The sequence below is a fragment of the Phoca vitulina genome, unplaced genomic scaffold, assembly GCF_004348235.1.
Source record: "Phoca vitulina isolate PV1807 unplaced genomic scaffold, GSC_HSeal_1.0 scaffold52, whole genome shotgun sequence".
Lineage (NCBI taxonomy): Eukaryota > Metazoa > Chordata > Mammalia > Carnivora > Phocidae > Phoca > Phoca vitulina.
In genome coordinates this window covers 11,524,659-11,550,379 of record NW_022589755.1, presented here as the reverse complement: position 1 = coordinate 11,550,379, position 25,721 = coordinate 11,524,659, and the positions used below count along the sequence as shown (strand labels likewise).

The 25,721-nt window shown below is 58.1% G+C and overlaps 4 protein-coding genes across 5 annotated transcripts in view; 1 reads left to right on the top strand and 3 right to left on the bottom strand.

Annotated features, from left to right (window-relative positions):
* The window catches only part of MEGF8 (multiple EGF like domains 8), a 41,680-nt gene extending 34,320 nt beyond the window's left edge, over positions 1–7,360 (bottom strand). For both annotated transcript variants that reach the window (XR_004297497.1, XM_032388085.1), the window contains exons 1-5: positions 6,420–7,360; positions 1,740–1,903; positions 1,199–1,405; positions 250–430; positions 81–169 (exon numbers count right to left, since the gene is read on the bottom strand). Coding sequence is in view for 1 of the 2 variants with exons in the window: in XM_032388085.1 (XP_032243976.1) it covers positions 81–169; positions 250–430; positions 1,199–1,405; positions 1,740–1,903; positions 6,420–6,606 (828 nt within the window). In the remaining variant the exon portion in view is untranslated. The remainder of the gene's footprint in view (positions 1–80; positions 170–249; positions 431–1,198; positions 1,406–1,739; positions 1,904–6,419) is intronic.
* A 441-nt stretch (positions 7,361–7,801) lies between these two features.
* TMEM145 (transmembrane protein 145) lies at positions 7,802–16,343 on the bottom strand. The gene is made up of 15 exons (XM_032388202.1): positions 16,151–16,343; positions 15,311–15,385; positions 15,117–15,194; positions 14,945–15,031; positions 14,748–14,849; positions 14,558–14,642; positions 14,374–14,445; positions 14,189–14,257; positions 13,575–13,655; positions 13,413–13,491; positions 13,174–13,267; positions 12,261–12,433; positions 11,324–11,444; positions 9,082–9,288; positions 7,802–8,593 (listed from the first exon to the last, which is right to left on the bottom strand). Exons 1-15 carry the CDS (start codon positions 16,271–16,273, stop codon positions 8,345–8,347), a joined length of 1,695 nt encoding a protein of 564 aa, XP_032244093.1. The 5' UTR covers positions 16,274–16,343; the 3' UTR covers positions 7,802–8,344.
* A 1,719-nt stretch (positions 16,344–18,062) lies between these two features.
* PRR19 (proline rich 19) lies at positions 18,063–19,912 on the bottom strand. The gene is made up of 3 exons (XM_032387943.1): positions 19,834–19,912; positions 18,622–19,228; positions 18,063–18,535 (listed from the first exon to the last, which is right to left on the bottom strand). Exons 2-3 carry the CDS (start codon positions 19,220–19,222, stop codon positions 18,063–18,065), a joined length of 1,074 nt encoding a protein of 357 aa, XP_032243834.1. The 5' UTR covers positions 19,223–19,228; positions 19,834–19,912.
* A 2,720-nt stretch (positions 19,913–22,632) lies between these two features.
* Positions 22,633–25,022, top strand: PAFAH1B3 (platelet activating factor acetylhydrolase 1b catalytic subunit 3). Its single transcript, XM_032388306.1, has 5 exons — positions 22,633–22,895; positions 23,078–23,167; positions 23,790–23,906; positions 23,985–24,107; positions 24,678–25,022. Exons 1-5 carry the CDS (start codon positions 22,818–22,820, stop codon positions 24,963–24,965), a joined length of 696 nt encoding a protein of 231 aa, XP_032244197.1. The 5' UTR covers positions 22,633–22,817; the 3' UTR covers positions 24,966–25,022.
* The last annotated feature ends 699 nt before the right edge of the window (positions 25,023–25,721 follow it).

The window sequence follows — 25,721 nt, the reverse complement described above, 5'->3', positions numbered from 1 at the left end:
TGCTCCAGGGGGCCCTGGCTGGGTCTGCCAGAGTGGACAGGCACCTCTGAGCAGGGCGGGGGGTTGGGGAGGATTCGTACCGGGGTAGGACTCAGGTCCCAGCGCTCCCAGGTGTTGGCAGAGAAGTTGTATAGGACCAGGTCCCCCAGGGCGCTGTTGAGGTCCTGGCCTGTGGAGGGACAGATGGCTCAAGCCCTGGCCACAGGCTGCCAAGCCGCCAGACCCCAGACGCACACCCCATCGGCTCACCTCCAAAAACGGCCAGCAGCCCCGGCGGGGAGAGGAAGGCACCGGCCGCCCCGATCCGGGCCGAGAAGGCAGGGTCCCCGGCACTCACGTTGTGCCACCAGCCGGCCCCCTGGTTCTCCCACAGGTGCAGGTCACAGGCGTGTCCCAGGAAGCCAGGCTCACAGCGGCACGGTCCCAGGGGCTGGAGGGGGACAGGCACACAAAGGCAGGGATGGAGAGAGAAAAAAAAGAGAGAAAGGGGGAGGAGAGATGAAGCCAGAGTGAGACACACAGGGCAGAAAGGGAGAAGGAAAAAGATGGATGGGAAAGGAGAGATGGAGCAACAGCCAGGAAGGACACAGGCCAACAGACGGAGGAAGAAAGGGACACAAAGACACAACCAGAAAGAAGCAGAGAGGTAGAAAAAAGCAGACAGCCCAACAAAAAAAGGGAAAGACAGAAGGGCCCGGAGAGGAAAACGAGGACAGACAGCAAGAGAGGTTGGAGGAGAAGGACAGCGGTGAGGGCAAGGTCAGCCTGGGCCGGACGACCTCAGCCTGGGGAGGCGAAGGCAGGAGTGCTCAAGACGTGACCCAGTCCCGAAGCTGGATGTGCGGGGCTGAGGCCCAAGGTCAGTGGTCAGCAGTCCGAAGTCAGGGCCAGACAAAGCGGCTGGGTGGGAGGATGGAGTCGGGCCGGCAAGCGGAAGGCAGGTGGGCTTGCAGGCCAGATGCAGGCGAGAGGCAGGAGGGGCGTGGGCTCAGGCAGAGGAGGGGCCGCAGATGAAGGTGGGGTGGGGCTGGAGGGCGGGCGGGGGCAGGGTCTGGGAGGAGAGGGGAGTGTCACTGTGGGTGACAGGGTGACAGCAGGGTCCCGGGCGGGAGTGGGGCAGGGGCAGATGGAGCGGTAGCTGTGGTCACAGACCGGGGGGGGGCGGACAGGGACACGACACAGCTGGGGACAGGCTCACCGAGGCGCAGGTGCCATGGCTGCCGCAGTAGGTGGGACACTCCTGCAGGCTGCAGTCGGGGCCCCCCCAGCCGCGCTCGCACGCGCACTCCCCGGGGGCCCGGCACTGCCCGTGGCTGCCGCAGCCCCCGGGGCACAGGGAGAAGCGGAAGGACGCGTTGAAGCCCAGCAGGTTGTAGTTGGCATCGCTGAAGAGGTGCAGCAGCATCTGCAGGCACGAGATGGGCACGGCTCCAGGGACTCGGGGGACTGGACTGGGAGGGTGGGCTGCTGCTGTCCCCACCCCACCCTGGGCGTCCCCACCTCCTTTCTTGGTCTCTCTCCACCCTTCTTTGTCCTTGTGTCCTTCCGTCAGTCAGACGCGAAGTCTCTCCTTCGGTCTCTCTGCCCCTCCCCCTCTTTTGTTTCCTTCTGTGTATCGACCCCCCCCCCCCCCCCCCTCCAAACTCCACCTGGACCTCCAGCCAGAGCCCCACAGTCTACCCCCGCACAGCCTGGCCCCCCAACAGCCCAGCTCCCCCCCACAGTCCGGCCCCACCAACCTTGCCTGAGGAGGCCTCGATGGGTGGAGGCCGAGTGCTCCCACTCAGACTGGCAAGCAGGGGCCCTCGGGGAGAGTCCCCGTCATACACGAACAGGTAGTCATAAGTGCACTCCGTGTCCAGGAAAAGGAAGTCCAGCAGGATCCGGTGCTGGGGGCTTGGGGCTGGGCAGCGAGAGCAGGGGGGCTGGGCTCAGATGTGGACCCTCTCCCCGTGCCTCCATGTACCTCACCCCAAAATACCAAGGCCTGCCTGGTGATGTGGGAGGCCCGAAGATGAGTCAGACCTGAGCCCTGCCTTCGAGGGGCCCCTGGTCTCAATGGTCCAGGGAGGTCAGAGCTGTGACACCCAGAGGGACAGGGCCAGAGAAGGAATTACAGTGTCAGCCCTGGAAAGGACTCCTGAGACCAGGCTGAACACCTCCCACCATTCAGATGGGAAAGTTGAAGTGCCCCAGAAAGGACCCCACCCCGGGGGTCACACAGAGCTGTTCTCCTTTTTTCCTGAGCCTCAGACATTAAGCCTGAGGGGCAGGGTCCAGACCTGAGCAGAGAAGCATACTCCCAGATGGAAAAGGGCCTCTGGGACGGTCACCTGTTCCAGGCTGATCAGAGCTCCAAGGGAAGAGGCCAGTTTCTTCCCCCGCAACGGGCCAAACCTTGGAGTACCACGGCTCCTCTCGCCCCCCACCCCCACCCCCACCCCAAGGCTCAGTTTATTGTAGTAGCTAAAGGCACAGACTTGAGCCAGACTGCCTGGGCTCACATCTTGGCTCTGCCATTTACTAGCTACTAGCCGTGTGGCCTTGGGCATGTCCCCTAACCTGTCTGGATCTGCTTCTTCATCTGGAAAGTGGAGTTATAACGGTACTGAGGTGGATTCAAGCTTCTTGGCCACTCCTCCCATCGAGAGGTGAGGGCTGGTTCCTTGCCCCTTGTACCTGGGAAGACCCTCAGAAGGACTAGCATGACCCATACAAGCCAGCAATGCAGACATTCTGGCCCCTGCACAGCTAGATCAGAGAAGCCTCGCAGCTTCTACCCGGACATCATAGAATGCTCCTTCTCAGAACACAGCTGTCAAGCTATGAAAAGCCAAAGCCACATGGCGGGGCCCACGTGTCGGCGTCCCAGCTGACAGCCCCAGCTGAGCTTCCAGCCCACGGCCAGCAGCAACCGCCAGCCCCGTGAGGGAGCTTTCGCGGACGTCTGGCTCAGGTGAGTGTTCGGATGACTGCAGGCCCAGCTGATATCCAGCTACAACCACGGGAGAGGCCCAGCCCTCCTCCGTAACCCTCATCCCACATCTCACACTAGGGGCTCAGGAAACTAGACCTGGGTTCCAGCTCTGCTCCTGACCTGCTGGGGGACCCTGGGCCAGCCCCTTCCCCCATGCCCCTCAGCACACTCCCCTGCATACTGGGAATGGCAGGGAGCCATGGAGGGCTTTTTTTTTATTTTATTTTTTTTAGATTTTATAACCTTCATTCCTCTGTGCCAGGATCATCTGTGTCTGGGTCTGTCTCCTCTGCAGCCAAGGAGGCCCACAGGGCAGAGTCTAAGCCTAACTCATCTTGGGGTCCCTCCCTGACATTAACCAGCACAGGGCCTGGCACTGAGCAAGGAATGAAGAAATGCACAAAAGAAAGAATACTGAAGTAGGGGCGCCTGGGTGGCTCAGTCGTTAAGCGTCTGCCTTCGGCTCAGGTCATGATCCCAGGGTCCTGGGATCGAGCCCCACATCGGGCTCCCTGCTCAGCGGGAAGCCTGCTTCTCCCTCTCCCACCCCCCCTGCTTGTGTTCCTGATCTCGCTAACTCTCTCTCTGTCAAATAAATAAATAAAAAATCTTTAAAAAAAAAAGAATACTGAAGTTGGCAGCCTTCCCTCGGGCTCTGGCCAGAGCCCCTGAGAACATCACACAGACCCCAAACCGTGGTCTGGGGAAGGAAGAAGAACCATTTCGCCAGACCAGGCAACAAGACCTCCCAGAATCTTGCCAGCCTCAACCAAAATATAAAGCTCAGTTCCCAGAATCACAACAAGTACATCTTTGTCAAGGGCATGCTGGAAGCCAGCTCACCATCTGCTTTCCCCAAGTTCCTCCCTAAGTTCAAGATCTCCTGCTTCCACCCAACACAGGCTCAACACCCATGCCCTTCTGGACAGGGATCCAACCCCAAAACTCCCTGCTTTTCATTTTCTTTTTAAATATTTATTTATTTATTTGAGAAAGAGAGAGAAAGAGAGAGCGCATGGGGGTGGGGAGAGTGCGGGGGGAGGGGCACAGGGAGAGGGAGAGAGAAACCCAAGTAGATGCCACGCTGAGCTGAGCGAGGAGCCTGACTTGGGGCTCGATCTCACAACTCTGAGATCACAACCTGAGCCGAAACCAAGAGTCGGACGCTTAACCAGCTGTGCCACCCAGGCACCCCAACCCCCGGTTTTCAAAAGCATTCTGCCTTTTTATTCATGAGGATGTTATGAGGATTGGTTACAATAAAGTGTGGATGTGGTACAAAAGGAAGTAGGTCAGCTGCTTATTTTTTAAAACATGGGGGAACGTGTTTGTTCTCAAAGGTAATAGGCATTGGGAAGCATGGGAGATCAAGGAGGATCTGGAAGTCACCTAGACTCCTCCCTATCCCAACGTCCAGCCAGGTGGTCCCCAAATCTCACTGGTGAAACTTCCCAAACACCTCTCAGTGCTCTCAGCCCTCTCTACCTCCTCCTCTCCAGCAAGACTAGCATACCAAGTCTCCAGGCCACCCCCCACAATCATTCTGTGGCTCCCCATCAATGCCAAGAGAAAAAACCAAGTTGCTCAGCATGACATTCAAGGCCTTTCTTCCCCTGCTTGTGGCGCCCTCCGCACCTCTCAGCCAGCAGTCCGATCAGACCAGAAAAACCTAGACATGGCTCCTGAGACACACCGGCCTCTCTTTTATCTTCACAGAAGCTGTTCCTTTTTCTCACCCAGCAAACTCCTATGCATGCTTCAGAACCCTATTCCAATGGCCCCTCTTGTGTGACCCCCAGTATTCTTTCATCCCCCTCCGCCCATCTACCCAACCCCTCTACCTCCTTCTAGACATAGCCTGAGCATACTGTAGAATGAACGTCTGCATCCAGCCTTACCATCCCCAACAAGGCTGGGCTCTTTAAGGCCAGAGAATGATGTATACATCAAACGCATACCCATATTTCCCATTCTGTGCTTACCTACACCCTCAGACAGGAATGGCCCCCAAGCTGGGGACAGACACACTCATCCCCAAGAAACATGCTTCATCCATACCCCATACAACAGCCACAGAGACCTAAAACTTAAGTCAGATCATGTCCTTCCCTGTTCAAAACCCTCCCACACTCCCCAGTGTCCTCGGATAAAGACCAAGGTCTGCAGCCTGTAAAGGGAGACCGTGCCTGATCTGGGACATCACGCCTCTGGCCTTTGCCCAGAACCTCCTCTGGGGGACTCCTACCACTCCCTGAACACCAGCTCCTACATCCGCTACAGGGAAGCCTTCCTGGACTTCTCCAGGCACTGCCCTGGGACTTCTCTTCCACCTCCTTAGTGCCCTCAGAATACAGGTCAAAATCAGTCCTCTACCCTCTGGTTCACTGTTTGGTTCTTGTATTCTGTGTCCTCAAAAGCATCATCCCTCCTGCTGCCAGGCCTTTGCATGGGCTATTCTCCTGGCCTGGGGGGCCCTTCTGTTCCCTCTTTCACATGGCTTTGGTCTTAGCTCCAGGCCAGGCTAAATCAGACATCTTCTGGGCTTCCCACTCCTTGGGGGTGGGTTTGCTTCCCCCACCGGACTAGGAGCCCATAAGGGTAAGGATGGGGCCTTTGCATAGGCTGTTCCCTCTGGAATGCTCTTACTCTTCCTCCCGGTTAATTGCTATTGGTCCTTTGGGTCTCAGCTCAGACATCTCCTCCCCCATGAAGCCCTCTCTCTTCTCCCAGCCCCCAGGCCAGGTACTTCCTCTGGCTCCCACAGGCCCCTGGGGTTCCTCCATCACAGTCCCAACCACTCTAGGTTGTCACTCTCTATTCATGTGTTTGTCTTCCCCACTGGATTCTAAGCCCCAAGTCATCACGGATTGCTAGGGTTGCCTTGGTCTCTGTTATGTCTCAATAACAAATATAATGTCTGGCACATGAATGACTGAAAAAAATGCCTTTATTGAATTACTTTAAAAATAACAACAGTATAATCCTAATACCATCTACCGTGTACATACTATGTGCCAGGCATGTTAAATGGTGTTCTCATTGAATTCCAACAACCCTATGAGGTCAATACTAGTATGAACCCTACTTGGGAGGAGAGGGAGCTGGACCTCAGAGAAAAGAAGCTGCCTGCCCAAATCACAAAGCTAGTGAGAAGTGGAACCCAAATTTGAAGCAGGTGGTTGGGCTCAGAGCCTGAGTTGCTAACAATCATTCAGAGTATCTCTCATTGATGCTCTTGGCTTGTAATTGTCCATCTGGGCCTGGGTGCAACTCCCCCACCAGACTTCAAGGACTTCCAGGACAGGGCCCAGGTTGGCTGCATTTCAGAGCAAAGGGCCTGGACCAGAACCGGGGTGTGGGAATGTGGTGAGTGGGATTAATGAGTGCACAAATGAATGAATCAGCGAATGGGTGGGTGTGTGACCCACGCGGCCCCACTCACCCTCGATGAGCCACTCGCAATTGCCATTGACGCTGTAGTTGCCCGCACCATCCGTCACGAAGCCTGGCGCCTCCCGCAGCACTTGCCGCTGCCCCTTGCAGTCCCCTGCCTGGGCCCCAGGTATCAGAGGCCCCAGCAGGGCCAAAGATAGAGCCAGCGCCACGGCCAGAGCCAGGCCCAGGGCCATCGCCGCCTCCCGCACTCTTACAGACGGGACAGGCCTTAAAGACCGGGAGAGGACCCTCCACGCGGCGTGAGGCCCTGCAAATGTGACCTCTATAGACGGGACATGGCCTTGTAGACCAGGGAGGTCCAGGAGTTGCAGACCCCACGAAGGGAACCGCCGCTGTAGACGGGCTCTGGAAACCGCGGAGTAGGTCCTACAGACCCATGGAAGGACCCGTAAATGGGGTCGTTATGGACGAGGCCGACCCCTAGGGACCGTGGGAGTCCCTTATAGTCACGGGCCCCCATAGGCTAGCTGACCCCATAAACGGTGTCCAGCAGTTATAAAGGCGGGCCGCTGCAGGCCAAAACGGACCTTATATACGGGTGGGTCCCCAGGGGGCGAAGGGCTCTACAGCCCGGCGGGGGCCTCCATAGAGGGTGCGGGTCGTGCCGGGCCAGGCCCGGAAGATCCGAGAGAGACCCCTCCAGCCGGGGGCGGGGCGCGAGCGGGTGTCGGGGGCGGAGCCCGTCTTCAGGGGCTCGGGCCTGGACCCCATAGACGCACTCCCTTGCTCACCCACCCGCGCCTCCCTCCGGAGCCGGATGGGCCAGATCAGAGAGACGAGGGGACGCTCGGGCCAGAGCGGCCTGGGAAGACCCGCCGGGAGGACGAGGGGGCGGGGGCCGAGCGGCCGCTGTGGGAGGAAAGATGGAGAGGAGGCGAGAAGTCGCAGAGCCGCTGGTCAGAGCGGCCCTGGGAGGACTGCGGAGCATCCAACCCCACCCCTCCACAGAGGGAGACTTCCGGAAACTTCCCCGCCCATTTGTTCCCAGACGCGTGCGCAGCAGTGACCTCCTTGGCTTGCGAAGAGAGAAGTACACATGCGCAGTGCTAAAATCGTAACCCAGACTCGGGGTACAGGTGGTTGAGCAAAGTTCGTGCCACTGGAGGGCGCCTCTAGCCCTGACTGGAGAAGAGACGGTAAAAAATAAAGGAGCGGTGCAGTAAGAGGGTTCTGTTGGATGATTTAGATGTTCAGTGCCCCCAGATTCCGGGCCAGTATGAAGGCCAGGTTATGCAGGCCCCTCCCAAAATGCCATTTCACAGGTGGACACGCTGAGGTCCAGAGCCTGGAATGGTTCATGCTCCGCCCCGCCTCTGAGCACCATCAAGATGTAAAGAGGCCATTTTATAGATAAAAACTCAACGAATCCGCTTTATTTTGGCAAGAAGGGAAAAAAGTCTTTCTGCCGGGGACCTGAGGGAAGACCCCCGGATGGAGATAGGGGTGGGCAGAGCTCGGGTCCGAGGTCACAGAGATCCAAGGGAAGGTTTCAGAGTCGAGACCAGATTCACAATATCCGTCCCAGGAGCAATGGCTCGGGGTCGCGGAGTCCTGGAGAGTCACGGGCAGGGTCCCGGCGATCGTCACTGGTGTTCCGGGGTCCGGCGGGATCAGAGGTCTCGGAGGGGGCCAGGGGGCCGTAGGTCTCGGAACAGCGGGAGCCCAGAATCCGGCGCCGCTCGGGGCAGGGGCTGAGGGAGGGGACGGGGAGAGCGGCTCCCGCGGGACCGTTTGGCACAAAAGTCGGGGGAAGGGGGCGGAGCGGGACAGTACGCACCCCTACCTGGGCGCGCGGGGTGGGGAGGGTCGGGAAGGCCTGGGATGGCAGAGCCCTGGGGCCGGGATAGAGCGGGGATCCGGAGCCCGGCCGGGGCCCGGCGCGCGGCCCAAGGGGCGGGGTGGGCAAGGTGCTCAGACCGGGGGTGCGGTGCCCCCGGCCGTGTGCATGCTGAAGTATTCGGTGAAGCCGGTGTGCGGCGCCGCCGTCTGGGGCACGAGCGGCTGATAGGGCGGCGTCGGGCCATCCCAGCTCGGGTCGGCCGCCTTGGGGAACCGAGCGGGAAGGGGCGGGGAGGCCGCGCCCGGCTCGGCCATGGTCACCACGCGGCCCCTCGGGGCCACCGCCGCCGCCACCGCCGTCTCCTCCACCTGCTTCCCGGCCTGGGAGGGGGGTCAGGGTCAGAGGCCATCCGGGACCCACGGGGGGCAGATGCGGCCCCGAAGGCCCGTCCCCCTCCCCGCAAAGGAGCCCCCCTCCCGAGGTGCGGGCGCAGGTGTCAATCAGGGAAGGACCGGGTGGCCGGGCGCCTGGGCAGCGGGGCCAGGTACTCAAGGGGCGGCGTCGGAGCGCGCTGGGCGAACTCCGGCGGCGGCCGGGGAGTGGGTGGAGAGCCGCGGAAGGCTGGTGGCGGGGGCACGGCGCGTGGCGTCTGCGGGGGCGTGCGCAACAGCGCCAGGACCCAATCGGGCAGGGTGGGCGCGGGCGCCGGGGGTAGGTCGCGGCGCGGTGTTGGGGCTCGGGGCGTGCGAAAGGCGTGGGGTGGGCTCAGGCGCCTGGGAGAGGGGGGCGGCGGCGGGGCCGGGAGCGGGGTCAGGTACTCCAGGGGCGGCGCCAGCAGCTCCTCGTGCGCCGGGGGCGCGGGGCTTACGGAGGAGGCGGGCGGGGGGATGGAGAAGAGCTCCGTGAAGTTGGGCACCGAGTCGCTGATGAACGTCACGTTCCCATAGACGTGCTGCGGGAAGGCCTTGTCCGTGGATTGGCTCCCTCCGGGGCCCGGGGCCCCGGCCGAGGCGATCTGCGACGTGCGCACGTGGTACGGGAAGTTCTTGTTGGCTGCCGAAGGGCGTGTCATGATCTGGGGCGAGAGGCCAGGTGCTGGTTGGAGAAGCGCTGTCCAGGCCTCAGGCCGTCTCCATAAACATGGGGTCCTAAGGATCCCCCTTCACTGGACATCCCCCACGATTCCCTGCGGCCCGTCAGCCTGGATTAGGCACCTACTCTGGGCTCTCACGGTGCCCTGAGCTCCCACCTTTTTCTTCCGTCGACCACTCTGCGATACTTCCTCCATCAGAGCCCTGATCACTGACTTATCGCAGATTGGTTAAGTGTCAGCATCCTTCCCTGTCCAGTATGACAGCCACTAACCATATGGAGCTATTTACATTTAAATTAATCAAAGGTAAATGAAAATGTTTGTCTTCAGTCACACTAGCCACATTGAAGTGCTCAGTAACCACATGTGGATAGTAGCTATTGTATTGGACAGCACAGAGTATAGAATATTTTCATAAACACAGAAAGGTCAATTGGACAACACCGGATAGATTCTAGAATGTTAGCACCATGAAGGTAGGAATTTGTTCAGTTCCCTGCTGAATCCCCAGTACCGTCTAGAACAGTACCTGCCTCATAAGCACTCAATAAATATTGGTCGAATGTAGAGATGTGTCCCCAGTTAGTCTAGTAAGTAATGAGGGCCGGGACTAGGTGTGACTCTAGCATTGCACATGGGAGCCCAGCATGACCCCCCACTAAGGTTGTGCTCAACAGGAGACAAGGAGCTGGGGAATGCCAGAGGTGGAGCTGTGCTCACCTAATTGAGCATTTTTAGGAAAGAAACTGGCTGAAGGTGAAATATAGCTAAAAGGGCACTGCATTTCCGTGTTTGGGCCCGCACCCCACCTCTCGCCCCACAGCTCACTGAGTATGGGATCTGGGTCACGATGATAAAAATCCCTCAGCCTCACTGGGGAAAAGGGATTGCAGTGCCTCCTTGGAAAGATGAGGAGAGGGTAGAAATGCAAACCCCTGGTGCAGAGCTTGGCACATGATGGTTCCCAGCATTTCTCCTCTTTCTGTCCCTTTCTGACTTCCTGCAGAGTTTCAAGAAGGGCTGTGCTGGGATGGTGAGTCTGGAACTAAGTCAGGCTCTGGGGTGGAAGATGGGGGGCCTGGCCACCTGTGACTGAGTACATTCCCCACCCAGAGCACATTGTGGACCCCTGGGGTCAGGCAAGACCTGGGACCCTCATCAATGCCTATATCCAGGTCTGGCTCCCTCTCATGGTCTGCTGGAGAAGGACTGGGCTCAAAGTCCCTGCCCTAATACCAAAGGCCATGGAGCCCTAGCAGGTCACCTCCCCCATCTGGGCCTTTCTGTAGAGTGGGTTCAACAACCATTATCCATCCTGTCCTGGGGCTGCTCTGACAATTAAACAAGGTATATGAACTTATAGATACATGAACTGTCACCCAGAAGGCCAGATAGGATAAAAACCAGGGCAAAGAAGAGGTTGGTGCTGATAGCCTCTCGATATCATTCAGATCCAGGTCCCCTGGGACCCCAGTCTGGCCCACCCCACCTGCTTCTTCCTGGACAATGGCCTGTGATGGCAGATGGGAGAACGTGTTGGGGAAGGGTGGAGTAGTGACCAAGGGGTTTGGGAAAGGCAGGGGGATAGAGAAGAGAAATGTGAGAGTCTGGGGACACAGGGTCCGGAATGGGAATGGGAGGGGGTGAAAGAAAGACGGTGGGGTTCTTGGGCGCCCGACTGGCTCAGATGGTACAGCATGCGGCTTCTTGATCACAGTGTCATGAGTTCGAGCCTCACATTGAGCGTAGAGTTTATTTAAGGGAAAAGGGGGGGGTTGGGTTGGGGAAGAGGCCAGGACAAGATGGGAGTGAGGAATAAAAGAGGGTGGACTGTGGGGGGGGGGGGGGGTGACGACACAGGAGAGCAGCCTGCAGGAACCCAGCAGGCTCTCAATGTCTGTTGGATGACTAAAGGGATGAAGTGAAGGAAATGGATGGAGAGCTCAGAACAGAAGGTTCAGCCTCACGCATCCTCCGCCCATCAGGCTCCCACCCCCACCTGGATGCCCTTCCTCACCAGGAACACGCCATGGGCATACAAATGGATCCCCAGCTGGATGCCATTGACAATCTTCTCCCGGGCCCACTTGGGGATCCCGAAGTTGGCGATCAGGGCCATCACAGGAACCGCAAAGAACCTGAAGGGGAGGTACTGGGTCAGTGGAGACACTGCCCCTGCCCTCGTCCCCACCCCATGGCCCCAGCTCCCCTGCCATGCACACACACATGGGGCCCAGGTGGGTCCCAAACTGGAGAGAAGCCAGTGTGACCTTCAGAAGCCAGAGGTTAAAAGGGGGGCAGGAATCCCACTGGCCTGGGAAATTCTGGAAGGCAAAGACTAGGTTGAATTTAACTCAGTTCCACCCCACCCCAAATCGTGGCACCTGATAGGAAATCAAAAGATGTTTGGTGAATGAATTAACACAGGACAATAACAATTAAGGACTTACTGCGTCTCATGTATATAAACTCATTAACTCTCACAATGATGCTACGAAACAAGTGCAATTTCCATCCCCATTAAACAGGTAAGGACACTGAGGCCGACAGAAGTTAATTTTTGCGTGAGGTCACACAGCTTACAAGCTTTAGAACTGGGATCTGAACCCAGGCAGTCAGGCTTAGAATCTGCCTGCTGTACTGCTATGTTATGTTGAACGATGAAAAATTACAACTAGCTTTTATTGAACACTTACTATGTGCCTTACATATTGCCTGACACATGCTCAAGAGAATCCTTTCTTTATGGGTAGGCTACCTGAGGCACTCTTTTTTTTTTTTTTTTCTTTTCTTTTTTTAATTTGGGAAAGTGATTTTTTCCAGGTCACAAAGTGAGTCATTGGCAGACTCTGGGACAGTTGCCTGACTGAGGAGGGCCTGAGAAATGGATAGCCGTTTCCGGGAAGCCCCAGGACCAGGAGACAGGGACAGGTTGGGGGCCCAGCACGTCTCACCAGAGGGTGTAGGCAGCAAAGAAGGGCACATAGAAAGGCTGCTTCTCCGGGAAGTGGCGCAAGGAGATGAGCACGGCGTAGCAGAACCACACGTAAGCCGCCACCTGCAGCCCAATGAGCCCATAGCCCGCCGGCGACTCGTACGTGTACAGTACCTGGCCCGGGTCAAAGAACTGGACGCAAGGGAGAGGGTTCGTCATAGCTCTGACCCCCTGCCCTCCACACAGGGACCCCAGACCCCACCCCTGGGCACCCAGGGGGCAGAGGTACTTGGTCAGGACAGAAGCAGCTGGAGAGCACAAAACGGAAACAGAAGCACGTAGAGAAAGAGAATACATTCGCTACCAGGGGCCCAACATGGGGCGAGACACCTGCCATGCGTAAGCTTTTCCATTTGCCTCAACTCGGTGAGTTAGGTCTTATTATCACCTCACTTCACGGAGGGGGAAACTGAGGCTTAAGAGGGACACCTTTTGGCCAAAGTCAAAGCCAAGGTGATATAAAGCCTTAGAGAAGCCTCCCTGGGATAGGTAAAACCTTCCTACTTTTCCAGAAGAGGAAACAGGCTTAGAGGGGGCGGGCATCACCCAAGGTCAGCTAGCTGGGGAGTGGGAGAGCCAGAGTGGAATCCAGGTCTGCGGGACTCCTGAACTCTCAGTCATGACATTGAGCATAAATGTGACAGACAGTGAGAGACAGAGGGAGGAGGAAGAAGGCTCCTCAGAGATGGTGAAGAGGGGAGGCATGCACTCAGAGAGACAGATGGGCAGGCAGAAATCGCAGAGTGGGAGCGAGCGAGCCAGCAAGAGTGCGATGTGAAGAAGGGCTGGCAGACAGGTGGAGGAGGTGGCCAAAAGCCTTGGGGGGGGGGTGGCGGGAAGGCAAGGCCTGGGCAGTGGCGGGTGGCACTCACCTCGGCCTCATAGATGAGCAGCACCACGTGGGTAAGGGTGTACAAGGTCATGTAGACAGACAACTTCACGGAACCCGAGTGGCTGATGCGGCCCCTGGCGGCCGGCCATGAGGGGAGACAGCAGGGGTGGGGGCTGTCAGGGAGAAGCGGGCAGCCACCCCCCAGATCCACCCGAGTGCCCTGTTCCCTAGCCCAGCCACATCTCCCCCCAGCACTCCCTCCCGCCCCAGCCTGGGCACCGTGTCACCGTGAATCCCTTCCCCAGAAGGATGAGCATCAGCAGGAAGATGAGGAAGCTGGAGGAGAAGAGCAGCTTGGCTGCGAGAAGGGAGGAGAGGGTGTCTCAGACACAGGGCTCGCAGCGAGCCCGGGCACCCTTCCCCGGCCCACTTCGTTCTCACCCAAGATCTTCAGACTCCCATTGCCAATGCCATCAGTGGCGTACTGGCCCCAGTAGATGCAGAAAAACAGGAGGCTCAGGACTGAGGGGAGAATGGGCAGAGGGAGGAAAGGACAGAAACCGGCTTTGCGGCATCACTGTTCCCTAGCACTATGATCCAGATGGCCAGAACTCCTCCTTCATCCCCATCAGGACTCTAGACCATTTCTTCCCACTGATGTCCTAGGAGACTCTGGAGTCTAGGCTCCAGCCTCTCCTCCCCAGGACCCAGATGTCCAGGCCCACAGCCACCTCCTCCCTCAGGCCCCCAGCCCCCTCCTCCCTCAGACCCGGGAGTCCCGCCCCCAGCCCCTCCTCCCTCAGACCCAGGAATCCAGGCCCCCAGCCCCTCCTCCGTCAGACCCAGGAGTCCAGGCCTCCAGCCCCCTCCTCCCTCAGACCCAGGAATCCAGGCCCCCAGCCCCTCTTCCCTCAGACCCAGGAGTGCCGCCCCCAGCCCCTCCTCCCTCAGACCCAGGAGTCCAGGCCCCCAGCCCCTCTTCCCTCAGACCCAGGTGTCTGGACCCTAGGCCCCTCCTCTGACAGAACTCAAAGTTGGGCTACTCTAAACCTCACCCTCCACTCCTGCTGCAGCCATGAACATTTTATAAGTTGTGTGGAGCAACTGACGTCCTTTCAGCAAATCTAGAAGACGGGTAGGGGAGGGGGATTCACAGACAGGAAGGGAGAGTAGCTCACCTCCCCCAGTCCTGCCCCCCATAACTCCTAACCCGACCACTACCACCATGTGCTGGACTCACATCCAAAGTAACAGGAGAGGAAGAAGATGAGGATGAAGATGAGAAGGAAAGTCACATCTGTCTCCAGGATCCCTGCCGATTTGGTAGAAGGAGGAAATGGTTCAGTCAGGCTGGCGGTTCCTCAGCAGGCACCCCACTCTAGAGTCCCACAAAGATCCTGGCTTCTGGGTCCCCATATACTCACCAAACTCATCAGCCGAGAAATGCCGTGTCCAGAAGGACTTGCCGTTGGTGAGGACCATCTCGTACTCCAGCTGCAGCCCATCTCCCTGTGGAGAGTGTGGCGGCCTAAGGGGGGAGGGGGGCCTGGGCAGGCAGGGGATCAGCAGGAAGGCAAGGAGGAAAAGGCCCAGGTGGCCGTCCCAGCCCCTTACCCCACACTTGCTGAGTGCGATGTACCACCACCTTTCGCGCACAGAGCGGAAGCTTCGGCCGCTGGAGCAGCTCAGGTAACGGGTTCCCTCCTCTGACACTACCTGGGGAGAAACAAGAAGAAGGCTGAAGCCGGTCTGTGCAGCCCCCAGGTCCTCGGCCTTCAGCACCTGCCCACTCCCCCAGACTGGGCCCATACCTGACAGCCTGACCAGGCGTACTGGGTGGTGAGGTTGATGACCTGGTTGTTCTCGGGCCTGATCACTGACTCCTTGGCCAGGCAGTCCTGGGGAAGGCAGGGACATGGTCACCCCCTGGCCAGCCTCGACCTTCCCCCCCCTCCCCCCATACACCCTCCTCACAGCCTTCACCTTGTCCCCTGCCTTGTACACAGCTGGCCACTGGGATGGGTCGTCGAAATAGAGGAGGATGTTCTGACAGCACTTGGCCTGCAAACCCAGAGATTTTGAAGTTTGGGGGAGTGCAGAGAGCTGGGGTGGTCCTTGCCTTGGGAGGCCAAGGGAGTATCCAGCCTCTGCATGGAGACTAGTTAAAGAAGGCTCACCTCAGGGTATCGGAAACGGAAGTCCAGTCGGCCATAATCCGAAAGAAAGCAAAATCTCGTCAGGAACAGCCAGTCCTGAAAAAGGGGCCCAGTCCTGCTGAGTCCTTTGAGAACTCTCCTCAACTCCATGGGCCCCCAACTTTCCTTCCCTACCCTTGGGTACCTGGTTTCCCAAGAAGCATAAGAGGACCAAGTTACAACCCAAATACTTCTGTGATCCCTTCGCTTTGGGTCCAGGATTCTTGCCTCAGAAGCCCCCCCCCCCCCCCAAGTTTCTTCTCCCCTCAAACACTTGTCCCATTTTCCGAGTGCCCTGAGAAAGATCCTGGAGGGCCAGATACCCACCCAGGCCACGTTCAGTCCCAGACACAATCTGACTGCCACCCCCATGGGTTATCCACACACATGCCCCCCAGGGGGGTCCCAGAGACCATGTCGTGCTGGGGCCCTCTCCCGGCCCTGAGCAGGAGCGTGAACTCAAGGCTCTTGGCGGAGTGAAAAGTGCTGTCCCTTCAGCACCACCTCGGCGTCCCCCCCCCCCACCCCCCCCCCCAAACTCCGACTCTCCCAACCGGGCCCTCCTCCCCGCCCAGCTCTGACCTCAATGTCCCTCCTACAACCCCCAAGTCTCTTCTCGACCCCACAGCCCCCTCAGCCTCAACACTGACCCAATCCCCCCACCCCCATAACCCCAGCCCCATTCCCCCCCCGCCCCGTCCCCCGCGGCTCCCAGGGACCCCCAGGGAAGGGCGGCAGGGGGCGGGGCGGCACCCTCCTCCCTCCTTTCCCTCGGGTCCCCGGGGGCCCGGCGGGTGGCAGGGGAGGGCCCAGCGCGCTCACCTCCTTGGAGCTGAGGTTGCCCCGCACGTACTTGGCCCGGGCGCGGGGGGGCAGGGGCAGGAGCAGGAGCAGCAGCGGCGGCAGCAGCAGGAGGCGCAGAGCGGGCGCTCGCGGGGGCTCCATTCCGCCCGCTACCGGCCCCGGCCCCGGCCCCAGCTCCGCTCCGACTCCCGCTCCGGCCCGGCGACGGCGGCGAGAGCGCGCGGGCCGGCCAGCGCGCGCCCCCGATTAAAGGGGCCGCCGGCCGCCGCGCTCCCCGCCCCCTCCCCCAGGATGGCCTGGCCTGCCGCCTTCCCAATCGGTGTGAGAGAGGATGCCTCTCCACCCCGCCCCAGCCTAAGTCCTCCCCTCTGGGAGTGTCCCTGACACCTCTGGCTCCCCGTGTCCTACACTGAACTCCCATTCCCCTAAGCCGTGCCGCCTCCTCCAGACTGCCATCTCGGGATGACCCCCCAAACCACAGACCCCAGCTCTGTCCTGACCTCCCCCGAATTTAGTACCCAAACTGCTCTTTCATTGCTCATCCCCGCCCCGCATGACAGCCATCCCCAGCTGTGTCCACCTGAGATCCTGTGGACTCTGTGAAGTGCCCACAGAGACACAGAGGCGGGAGAGGGCAAACCACTTGTTCTGGGTCACAAAACACGGAGATGGCACAACCCTGGACCACAACCACTCCACTCCATTGCCTGACCCTGTCCAGTCACTGCTCACTGGGGTGTGAAACGGGCTTGCTGCCTCTCAGAAGAGGTGGTGTTGTGAGAAGTCCACAGCAGACTGAAATCAACTACCTGGGTTCAAAACCCAACATTGCCACTTTCTCATTAGACCTCAGCCAAGTCCTGTAATCTCCCAGTTCAGTCCCCTACCAGCTGGTTCCAACCTTATGGTTTCCCAGTGGGCAATGAGGATCCCTGGAAAGGCTTTAGAGAGTAGCGTCCAAGTCCCTCAGCTTCATTTTCCTGATCAGATTCCAACAAACATTTCTAGCTTCATTCCTCCCTCTCCCCTGCAAAAAAATGTGTTGCTCCTCAAAATATCATTTTAAAAAACTTTCTAAGCCAGGGGCCAAGCAGGAAACATAAGTGCATGAAACATTTCAGTGTGAGAGAGTGTGAGCCCCGTGAAAAGGCGGCCTCTGCTACTTGGCTTGAGCCAGTTGTTGCCAGAAGGGATAGTAGGTCTGCTGCCAGATCTTTTCTTTCTTTCTCTCTTTCTTTTTTTTTCCCAGAGAAGCCAGAAATGTGTTAGGCTTTTGTTTTGTTTTGTTTTAAAGCAAACTGATTTGTAATAGTAGGCAATTAATTCAAAAATGTAAAATATATCTTGGGCCGAAGTAAAAAGTCTGTGGGGCAGCTTCAGGCTTCATCTGCCACTCCTGTCATGATCCTGCAAACACAGTTCCTGTGCCCGCCGGACCAGGAGCCCATTAAGGGCAGGGCCTGGACATGATTCACTCTAGGTCCCAGGACAGCCTAGGGATATGGACTATATGCACATACTGTCCCACAGAACAGCATTTCTAGGATTGCCTGAGATGGTTCTTTTCCGCCTCTACTAGTAAGTTTTTACTAATCTTAAAATGTGTAAAGGTCTACGTCTGCTCCTTTCTGAATAACTCCCTCATCACCAGGGCAGGATCATCACTGCCTCCTTGCACTCCCGGCACATAGTTGGCTTCAGTGGGTGAACGTGTGGGACTGACTAAAGCCCCAGGTTTCCCCAGCCCCCTGGCGCCTCAAACCCCAGGAAGGTGACAAGTGACAGTATCTTCCCCTCCCTCTTGGACCCAGAACTCAGAACAAAGCAAAGCTGCTGTCCTGGGTCAGCCACTCACTGAAAATCAAGAGGACCATGTAGAAGGTACTTTATTGAGGAGATTAGGAGTATCCCCAGCCCAGCCTCAGCCCCCTCAGTACAGTCTCATGGGTGGAAAGGACCAGGCCTCTGGACTGCTCTGGGCCACCACCCAGGAGAGACTGGGCAGTGGGGCAGGGGGGCTGGGGCTCCAGTCCAGGGCAGAGGTTCTGGGCAACAAGGGTGATGGTGGCTGAGGCACGGGCTGTTGGGGCCCGACCCCCCAGGGCCGCGGAGGGGGCGGTGTGGCTACCAGCCAGATGCTTTTCAGCAGGTCAAAGGCTGTTGGGGGGCCCCAGGCTGCCCCGGATGGCGAAGGCAACAAGGGCAAGGGGGGTGGCCAGGGACCTTTCGGCGGTGCCAGGCTCACCCCGTGCACCATGGGAGTGCTGGAGGTGTGAGGCATGGCAAAGGTGAGCTCCTTTGTCCTCTGTTGCCTCCTCTGCCTCCCCTCCCCTGGGGCCGGCTCAGGGCTGTTGATCCAGGAGGGTGTCATCCTTCGGCTTTCAGGGCCCCCAGGCTTGGTCCCTGGCACAAAGGAAAAAAGCATGGGGGACAGCTGAGCCAGAGCAGACAAGGGGAAGGGGAGTACAGGGAGCAGGAGGTAGGCTCACCTGGTAAGGGTGGCTGGCAGCCACGGAGCACCACGGTGAGGTCGGGCACACAGCCATGGCAGGCCTGTAAGGTGCCCACAATGGCATCCCTGGCTTCTTGCACTAGGTTCCTCCTGGGGAAGGCCTGTGGCAGAATCAGCTGGCACTGCAGCTCCTCCAGCAGCTGCCCCCAGCCAGGGAGCTCTGGGGGACTGGGTGGGCCTGGGCCGGAGCCTCTAGGCACCTGGTTCTCCTTGCCCCTTGGCTGCGGGGCTGGTTCTTGGGCACGCCTTGGGCTCGGGGAGGGTTTGGTGGGCAGTGAAGGGGTGCCTGGCTCCAGGGACTCACAGCTAAGCAGCCGTGCCACATCCAGAGATTTCACCTCGTGGTTGAAGAGACCCCGGTGCTCCCGGCTCAGCCGGCCCTGGGTTATGACCACAAGCTTGGAAGCAGTAGGGGCCACAGAGGGATCCTGACTGGTCACAGGAGGATACTGACGGGTCAATGGCCGGCGGCTGCCCATCAGGGCCTTGTTGCGCTCCCGCCTGGTCTTCCGACGGCGGACACGACCAGGTTTCTCAGGCCGCTGGAAAGGCTGGGGGGCTGGCCCTCGGGGGTCCATAGTGTCCTGGAAGAGAAAGCTAGGATGGTTAACCGTATGCAGGTAAGTCAGGGACTAAGAGTGAATGGTGAGAAGAGGAGATGGTTTGGGGTGAGGTGGAAATACTATTTACAGAGACGAGATGGGAGTAAGGTAGTGGGGAGGGAACGACTGGCAAAGGCTTGGTCAGGGAAGGACTCATAGGGGTCGGGTGGGGTCAAGGGAGTCATGATCAATGGGAAGATTTGTCAGGGAATAAACAAAGGGCTACAGGGTACAGGGTCGTGAGGAAACAGCTAGAAGATGGGGGATGGGGACGGGATCATGAGACCACAGGGATCTGGTGAACCAGAAAGGGATTGTGGACAGAGCAGAAATCCAGGGATAGAGGAGGTATTGGAGAATGCAGAAAGAGAGGGCAGAGGGAGAAAGGCAGGAGAGAAACGGCAGAAAAGAAGTTGGAGAGGCTGAGAAGACCTCGGGAAAGCAGAAAGGGCGACGGCGGAGCTACCAGGAACTGGGGCCTAGTCACGGGAGCGAGGTGGCCTAGGGTAGGAGCCCAGGCAAGGGTGGGCAGTTGAGGTTAGGGAGGGGGGGTACGGTTGGTGGGGGCAGGGCGTGGAGCACCTCACCTTCTCCTGGACCAACGAACCCCGCCCCACACCCACCCCACGTGGCTGTGGGGTGCAGTGGCTTCTTTTCCGCGGTAACCCTAGCTCACGACGGACCGGGGTCTCTTCCGGGCCTCACGCTGGGCCTCCTGCGCACAACGCGCATGCGTGTGTCCCTCCCACGCCCTTCGGCTTCCTGCTCCCGTGAGGCGGGCACGAGGCACAGACTGCCGGTTATAGTCCCGCCCATTCCAGCCTTACTTTCAGAAACCTCTCTCATTTGTCCTTAGACCCCTCCCGCCCACCAATTGGCTGTGAGGCACACTGGGGCCCGCCCCCTTCCTGAATGCTGATTGGTTTAGATGTCTAATAGCGGACTTTCTCTCTGGAAGGTGCGATGAGACGAGGCACAAGGGGGAAAAGGGCCATCATAGTCTCCGTTTGCAGCCGGTCCCCAGACAATCAGTGTAGAGTCGTCATTCAGAAGTTGGATCTGGTGTTAAGACTACCCAGGTTCAAATGCCCAAACTTGCATATTTTAGTTGTGTGACCTTGGACAAGTGTGTAACTGCTGAGACCCTCAGTTTCCTAATTTGTAAAATGGAGTTGGTAGTAGTACGTCCTTCATGTGGTGGCTGTAAGTATGAAATGAGCCAATATACCTAACCTGAAACAGCGCTTGATTTGAATGAGATGAATGCCTCAAAGCTGTTTCTCGCTAAGCTGTGCTTCCAGAAGTGCTTCTCTACCTTTTCCAATTGATCTATCTACACTCAGTCCCTCAGACTTTTTTTTTTTTTAAGATGTATTTATCTATTTGAGAGAGAGCTAGCATGAGCAAGGGGAGGGGCAGGAGAGGGAGAGAGAATCCTCAAGCAGGCTCCCTGCTGAGTGCGGAGCCCGATGTAGGGCTTGATCCCAGGACCCTGAGAGCATGACCTGAGCTGAAATCAAGAGTCGGCAGCTTAACTGACTGAGCCACCCAGGCGCCATGCCCCCTCCTCAACCTTTAAAATCAAGCTATGGCCAGAGTATTCCCCATGCCCTAATAAGATATATATATATGTGTATGTATATATATATATACATACATATATATATAAAGATTTTTGTTTATTTATTTATTTGACAGAGAGACAATGAGAGAGGGAACACAAGCAGGGGGAGTAGGAGAGGGAGAAGCAGACTCCCCGCTGAACAAGGAGCCCGATGCGGGGCTCCATCCCAGGACCCTGGGATCATGACCTGAGCCGAAAGCAGATGCTTAACGACTGAGTCACCCAGGCACCCCCCCCCCCATAAGCTATATTCCCTGTGTAATACTGCTTACCCAGTCTTCCTGATTTTTCAAAGCCTAACTCAAATACTACTGGGAAACCCCTCACCCTCAGAGTCCTTCTCTTCCTCCTCCTTCTCTACTTCTCTTAATCACAGCCTCGATCCTTCTCCCAGCTCTGTGTCTGTCTGATCTGTCTTCCCCAACACGCTGGGACAAGGCCAGGATCTGACCCATTCATTTAATATTCATTCAAGTTCTTGTGAGCAGCGATGGTACCTGGTACTATGAGTCAGGCCCTGTTCCAGGCCAGTGGATGGAGGCAAAACATTAACATGATAAATAAGACTATCTCAGTATCAACCTACCCAGAAAGAATGAATAGATGGGCAGGTCCCATCTGGGAGTAGAGCTTCAGGAATATAACCAGGAAGTTTAGGGGGTAGAGGACCCCCCACCACCACCACCACCTGGTCCCTGAGAACAGGAAGAGCTGGGAAGACTTGAGATTTGAGATTAATATGGGGTGTTGGGGGGCGACCTTAGGTGGCCTTGGCTATGGATGTAGGTTTCAGAGCCCAGACACACCTGTGGGTTTAGGGAGGGGAATGGAGGCCACGGATCTGCAAGATGAGCTGGGCGGGAGGGGCGCCAGGCTGGACCTAGGCCTTGAAGCATCTCGAGTTTCCTTTCTCTTTCTGCACATTCTGCTGCCCTCTTTGCAGCTGCCTGTGATGTATGTAATGCAAAGCTATGTAGTTTAGATCTTATGCCACAAACACTGGTGCTTTTGAGAGGGGGGCTGGGGTGGGGGCACGAGCAGGTAAGGTCACTAAAGTCCTGGTGCTGCCTTAGCCTGAGGCTTAACAACTGAGGCTCTATTTTTCACATTTTGCCATCTTCCTTTTTTCTCCCCACGTCAGTAGAAAATGGGAGCGTCCCCTCCTAGCCAGGTGCGTGCGAGCCACCCCCTCAAGGGATCCAGGAATGGACTCCTCCACTCACTCCCGCCCCCCCCCCCCACGTGAATGAGACACACACACAGCTGGCGATCACACACACACCTGGTGAACCCGTCCCTCCACTCACTCCTCTCCCCCCACCACGTGAATGAGACACACACACAGGTGGTGATCACACACACACACACACACACACACACACACCCCTGGTGATCCCGTCCGCACATTTCTCGCCCTATAGCAAATGGTTTCTCCCCCACCAGAAAAGGCTCTAGATTCCCCTCCCCCACTCTCGGCCTTTCAGGTAGTTCGCCCCTCCCCCTGACACCGATGTGGTCGTTTCTCCCTCCCCCACGGGTGCTGGATGGTCTCGCCTCCCCGTCCCCAGGTGCCCCAGTGCGCTAGCGGCCGCCGCCCGAGAGAGAGAGAGAGAGAGAGAGAGAGAGAGAGAGAGAGAGAGAGAGGCCCGGGAGAGAGAGAGAGAGAGAGAGAGAGAGAGGCCCGGGCGGGAAGCGCTGGACGAGTCCACTGCGCGGCAGCCGCGGGGGAAGCATGTGTTCCCGATTCCGTCTCCCCTTCTAAGTGAAGGTTTCCGCTCCTGCAGAGGAGGCGGCGCCCGGGATCGGCCGTCGTCCCCGCTGGAGTGCGGGCGTCGGGACCGTCCATTGTTGCCGGGAAGGGAGGGGTGGGCGTGGCGGAGCCACCTCCTTGGCCAACTCTCCCGGGTCGGCCTCGCTCGCCCATCCTGCAGGAGCTGCGGCGCCAAGATGAGCAGAGAGGAGAACCCAGCCAGCAAGCCCACGCCGGTGCAGGACGTGCAGGGCGACGGACGCTGGATGTCCCTGGTGAGCGACCCGGCCCGCGATACTCGGGAGTCCGGGAGGGGCCTCAGGAGAGCAGCTGTGTGGCGCGGCTCTCTGTACGCGATTAGGAAACCGGGCAGTCGGGGCGGTGCTGCCTAAGGAAGCGGAGCGGGGCGGGCCCAGGAGCGCGCGTGCCATTCACTGCCCCTTGTACGTCCCCAAAGCACCATCGGTTCGTGGCCGACAGCAAAGATAAGGAACCCGAAGTGGTCTTCATCGGGGACTCCTTGGTCCAGCTAATGCACCAGTGCGAGGTGAGGCCCGTCCCCGTCCCCCTGCCCCACCCGGGCCTCTGCCCTCACTGACACACCTGGATCAGACCCCAGCCCAGACAGAGTATGAGGTTCCCCGAAGTAGCCTCAGGCAGCACCCCACGCCCCAAATCTTGGTGTAAGGGGCAACATTGTACTGAGAAGGAACTGTGTGACCGATCTTTGTCAGATTGAGGCTTTCTTGCGAGATTGCCTGAGGTGAGACTCTATTGTTTGCTTCAGGGAGTGCACAGCCCTAGTGAATGGCCACAAAGCTGCAGTGTTTGCACGAAGTGAAAGTCAGCTGTACTAGCTCTCCACAAAGGGGGCGCAATTATGTTATCTTTCCACTGAGTGAGGTCAAACTGTAAATAAAGGCTTTCATCAGCTGTAAGGCTAGTGGTTCAATGCGTGACTCAAGCCCAGTGGGTTTCCATAAAGTGAGTCTTGCTTCTGTGGGGCTCCGGGAAAGGGAGACTATACTAGGTTTGCATAAAGTGAGGTTTTGACCAGACTCCTTCCATGAGGCAGGGCTCTTCCGTGCTGACATTTGGTGCACGCTCGGACAGAGGGCCGTGGTCCCTGCTGCCAACGCCCCTGTGCCCACACCACTTCTTGTCTACAGATCTGGCGGGAGCTCTTCTCTCCTCTGCACGCACTTAACTTTGGCATTGGCAACGATAGCACGCAACATGTGCTTTGGCGGCTGGAGAATGGAGAGCTGGAACACATCCGGCCCAAGGTGAGCGGAGCTTGGGTGGGCAGCGAAAGCACCCTAGGCCTCCCCCTTTACCACTGCTTCCTGCCTCTCTGTCCACAGATCGTGGTGGTCTGGGTGGGTACCAACAACCATGGGCACACAGCAGAGCAAGTGACTGGTGGCATCCAGGCCATTGTGCAACTGGTGAACCAACGGCAGCCCCAGGCCCGGGTCGTGGTGCTGGTGAGATGGTGGGAGGTCAGGGAGGAAAGAATGGCGGTGGTCCGGGACCCCCTCAGGTGCAGCCACAGCTGGTTCTGGGCAGCATGGCAGCAGAGAAGTGGCTTTCAGGCAAAAGCTCACATCGAGGCTTGCTACACACCCAGCGGCTGTAGTTAAGGTCACGTTCAGGGACCAGTTAGCCTCTCTTGCCCAAGAAACTGCTGACGGTTCTGGGGGTGTTGCAAAACTCAAAACAATTAGCCAGAAGTCGTCAGGCATTCCCAGGATGAATCCAGGCTCCATCACTTCGGGCCAGAACCTTTCCTCCTCAGAAAGAGGGATTGACCCTTTGCCATGCTGTTGACATTTTTAGGATTGATACTTGGCAAGGGGCTGGCACCCAGAAGGTTCTTGCTGAACTGGGGTCTCAGACACGGTATCAGGAATCATCCTGCCAATCCCCCCGCTTTCCCATCCCTAGTGTATTCCACAGCTGGGGACTCGTGGTGAGGGTGAACGGTTTGGCCCAGAGCACAGGATACCCAGATGTGGGTAGGATGTCTCCTCACAACTCTTGGTGCCCTTCCTCAGGGCCTGCTTCCGAGGGGCCAGCACCCTAACCCACTTCGTGAGAAAAACCGACGGGTGAACGAGCTGGTCCGGGCAGCACTGGCTGGCCACCCACGGGCCCACTTCCTGGATGCCGACCCCGGCTTTGTGCACTCAGACGGTACCATAAGTCACCATGACATGTACGATTACCTGCATCTGAGCCGCCTGGGCTACACACCTGTCTGTCGGGCCCTGCACTCGCTGCTTCTGCGTCTGCTGGCCCAAGACCAGGGCCAGGGGGTCCCCCTGCCAGAGGCTGCACCCTAAGCATCCTCCTTCCCCGACATTAAATTCTCGTTCCTCAGTCTCCCGTTTCTTGCTTTATGGCCCAGCCCTTCTGGGTCCCTCCACGTCAACTTTGACCTCTGCGACCCTGATGCTCTGGGGGGTGTCCTGTTTCTGCCCGAAGCAGGCATCTGCTGATCCATCAAGGCACTCTGGTTCTTGCAGAATCTGGCAGGTTTCTACCATCGGGAACGCTGCACGCAAGCACTGCCCATCGGTAACACACTCGGCGAAACCAGTTTGCCAATGCTACCCTAGACGGTCGAGGTTAAGTAAGAATTCTGGGAACATAGTGACCCAGCAGTCAAAGCCCGTCCAAAGCTGCCCTCCCCATTTTGCTGCAGATCTTCCCCTGGCTGGAACTTCTGGTGCTCTGGTCTTAGCTTAGATGCCACTTCCTGTAGAGGCTTCCTGACCCTCCCATCCCAAGCAGCCTTCCCTCCACACAGGCCTCGGTCCTCAGGCTGGCCATGAGGGATGTGACCCTGGAGAAGCTCCAGTGGGCCTGGCTGCAGCGCTGGCTCAGGCCATGTGGGGGCAGCAGGAATCACTGAGAACAGCAGTGTCCCTTGCCCCGCACCACCGAGGCTCAGACCTCTCAGGTCCAGCTGGAACTTCCAAGGGTGAACTGCCCTTCTTGTAGCACCTCACCTGACCCCTTCCCCAAACGCCCTCCTGTTGGATGGCTGTGACGGAGAGTAGGCATAGTGAGCCCCAAGCACCAGGGCTGGAGAGAGG